The 3,099-nt window shown below is 56.7% G+C and overlaps 1 protein-coding gene across 1 annotated transcript; it reads left to right on the top strand.

Moving 5' to 3' along the window:
- The first annotated feature begins 79 nt into the window (after positions 1-79).
- SOX14 (SRY (sex determining region Y)-box 14) lies at positions 80-830 on the top strand. The gene has a single exon (XM_010561174.1). The coding sequence runs from the start codon at positions 80-82 to the stop codon at positions 800-802; it is 723 nt and encodes a 240-aa protein (XP_010559476.1). The 3' UTR covers positions 803-830.
- Positions 831-3,099: the final 2,269 nt, after the last annotated feature.

The following is a 3,099-nucleotide window of genomic DNA, read 5'->3' as shown; positions in this document are numbered from 1 at the left end:
CCTCCCGCCGCCGGCCGGCGCCCCCAGCGCGCCCCGCACCGCAGCCTCCCGCCGAGCCGCTCGCCCGCCCGGCCGAAGCATGTCCAAGCCCAGCGACCACATCAAGCGCCCCATGAACGCCTTCATGGTGTGGTCCCGCGGCCAGCGGCGCAAGATGGCCCAGGAGAACCCCAAAATGCACAACTCGGAGATTAGCAAGCGGCTGGGCGCGGAGTGGAAGTTGCTCTCCGAGGCGGAGAAGCGCCCTTACATCGACGAGGCCAAGCGGCTGCGGGCGCAGCACATGAAGGAGCACCCAGACTACAAGTACAGACCCCGGCGCAAGCCCAAGAACCTGCTCAAAAAGGACAGGTATGTCTTCCCTTTGCCTTACCTCGGGGAAACCGATCCCTTAAAGGCCGCCGGGCTTCCCGTGGGGGCCACTGACTCTCTGCTGAGCTCCCCGGAGAAGGCCAGGGCTTTCCTGCCTCCCACCTCAGCACCTTACTCCTTACTTGACCCCAGCCAGTTCAGCTCCAGCGCCATTCAGAAGATGACTGAGGTTCCTCACACCTTAGCCACCAGCACCCTGCCCTACGCCTCCACCTTGGGATACCAGAACGGGGCGTTTGGCAGCTTGAGCTGCCCCAGCCAACACACCCACACTCACCCCTCGCCAACTAACCCGGGCTATGTCGTGCCATGTAACTGTACCGCTTGGTCGGCTTCCAGTTTGCAACCTCCAGTTGCCTACATATTATTCCCAGGCATGACCAAGACTGGGATAGACCCCTATTCTTCAGCACATGCGACTGCCATGTAACATCCACCCACACCCCCACAGGCGTGTGCGTGTGCCCCCCCCCCCCCCCCCCGGGCTGTGTCGTTGCCCCCCCCCCCGCCCCGGGTGGCAGCCGGAACTGGGATTCCTTCGTATGCATGTACATAAAACCTGCAGAAGCAAAAGGCCACCCGAAACAGGACTCTGCTGCCCGCCACCGGGCCGGGACAGACGCGGACGCTGCCTCGGGGACTCGGAGATGCTCTCGCCTAAACCTCGTCCTGAGAGCTGGCCCCAGGCTCGGGGGGGATCTGCAATCGCGGGGTCAGATAGGAGCCCGGCACTTGTAAGAGTTGTAAATGTGTTTAAACAAACAAACAAAAAAAAAAAAAAGAAAGAAAAAAGGAAAAAAAGCGAACCATGAACTGCCCTTTGGGACAAAGCGGGGGAGAAAAAGGGGGGGGAAAGAAAGAGAGAGAGGCGGTTTCGATTTTTATTTATTCTCTTAATGTCTATGAGTTCTCCAGGGTCTCATGTCACTTGGACTTGACTTTGGGAAGTCCCGGTCTTAGTATGGTTTTTTTTGTTGTTGTTTTCTTTTTGCACATTAAAAAGACGAGATCAGCTGTGTTATATATATAAATATATATATATATTTTGCCACCACGCACTACTAGGTAAAATTGCTTTTCATGTCAGAAAAAGGGTCTTCAAAGTTAAAAAAAAAAAAAAAGAGGGGGAGAAACATTTATATTTAAAACATATGATAGTGTTTGCTTAATTTAAAACAGATAGTCCTTAAATTTGTGTGATCCAGTGAGACTAGATCTAAGTTTACTTTAGACAGAGCGTCAGGTATGAAGTCAGGCAGTAGAATTGTAAAAAATTAATACTACTACTACTACTAATAATAATAATAACGAAAACCCGAATGAAAACCGACGGTAATTTAAATATGTTTTCACAATGTCTTGGGGAAGAAGAAGAAGGAGAAAACAAAAATGTATCCGGCAGGATTTTACCTCGTTAAACCTTTTCATTTGTTGAACAAAGACGTTTTGAATAAAGACAATCTGTCATCAAACGAGGCAACTCCGTGGTGTAAATGCGGTGCCCGGCTCCCCAGCCCCGCGTCCCGCACCGGCGACCGCCGGGGGCTGCGGCCGATGGCTGGCTGGCTGGCTGGCTGGATGCTCCCCGCGGCGGGGCCGAGCTCCCCCCCGCAGCCCCCGGCGTTCGCCGCCGTCGCGGAGCCGCTCTCCTCGTCCCGACGTGTGTGTCCCCCCCTCCCCTTCCCTCCCCTCCCCGGTAGCCGATCTCACCGGGTCGGGGCCGGTTTGGAGCCGTAACGGATCGAGGCGGGCTCCGTTTGGAGCCCGTCGGGGAAAAGCGGCTGCGGGGTGAGAAAAGTTCCGAGAAGCGGGGATTTTGCTGCCGCAAACCCGAGTGTCTGCGGGGGGGGAGGGCTGCTCCCCTCCGCCCCGGCCCCCCCATCCCGTCGGGGAACCGGGCTTTCGCAAGTTGCCTCCGCGGCGTTGAAGTTTTACCGGTGCGAGGAGAGATTTGGCGGGGCGGGGGGGATGTTGGTAGTGCTGGAAGGCGGTGGGTTGGAATTAGCATCTTGTCCGGATCAATTAGTGATGTTTGGGGGGCTATTCATTGGGGGGGGGGGGTTTTCGGGGAAGGGAGGGGGTCTCGCTGCAGAGGGGGAAGGAGTGAGAGGCAGAGGTCCGTCTGGAGGAGCTGAATAGCCGGAGCGCTGCGTGTTTGGATGTGCTTTGCTCATTAAGTGCTCTTTGGAGACCGGTGTTAGAATTAAACGGCATAACACAATTAACATACATGGGGCTTGAATGGGAGGGTAAGCAGGGGAAGAATAGATAGATAAATAAATGAGAGATCAGGCGAAGGTAAACAAAAGGGGAGAGGAGAAAAGGGCTGAAAGGAGAGGTTAGAATGGCTGCTCCAGCCTCGTTTAGCATGACAAAACGGCTCTTACAAATGAGGACAATTAAAGGAGCTGGCTTCGGGAGGGCCTGGGAGCAGCGGGACGATCCGCTGGGACACGCGGGGCTGAATGCGCCCGGCGTGGGGCAGGGAGGCGCGGCGCGGCTCCGGCAGCGCCGAGCGCTGATTTAACCCCAGCTGACAGTTGCTGTCACTCTGGGTGATAACACCGATAGCTCAGTGTCCTTTAACATCCACCCAGATTAGTCTGACAATGGGCGGAAGGAGAGCGGGGGGGCGGGGGGAAAGAGCCTGCCCGCGGCCCGCCGGGCCCCGCAGGAGATGGGGGCAGAGCGACGGGGGGGGGGGGCCGGGGTCTCCCCCCCCCCCCC

The sequence above is a fragment of the Haliaeetus leucocephalus genome, unplaced genomic scaffold (genome assembly GCF_000737465.1).
Source record: "Haliaeetus leucocephalus isolate CR32 unplaced genomic scaffold, Haliaeetus_leucocephalus-4.0 Scaffold143, whole genome shotgun sequence".
NCBI classification, from domain to species: Eukaryota; Metazoa; Chordata; class Aves; order Accipitriformes; family Accipitridae; genus Haliaeetus; species Haliaeetus leucocephalus.
The sequence above is the reverse complement of the archived record's forward strand: the minus strand, read 5'-3'. Positions and strand labels throughout refer to the sequence as shown.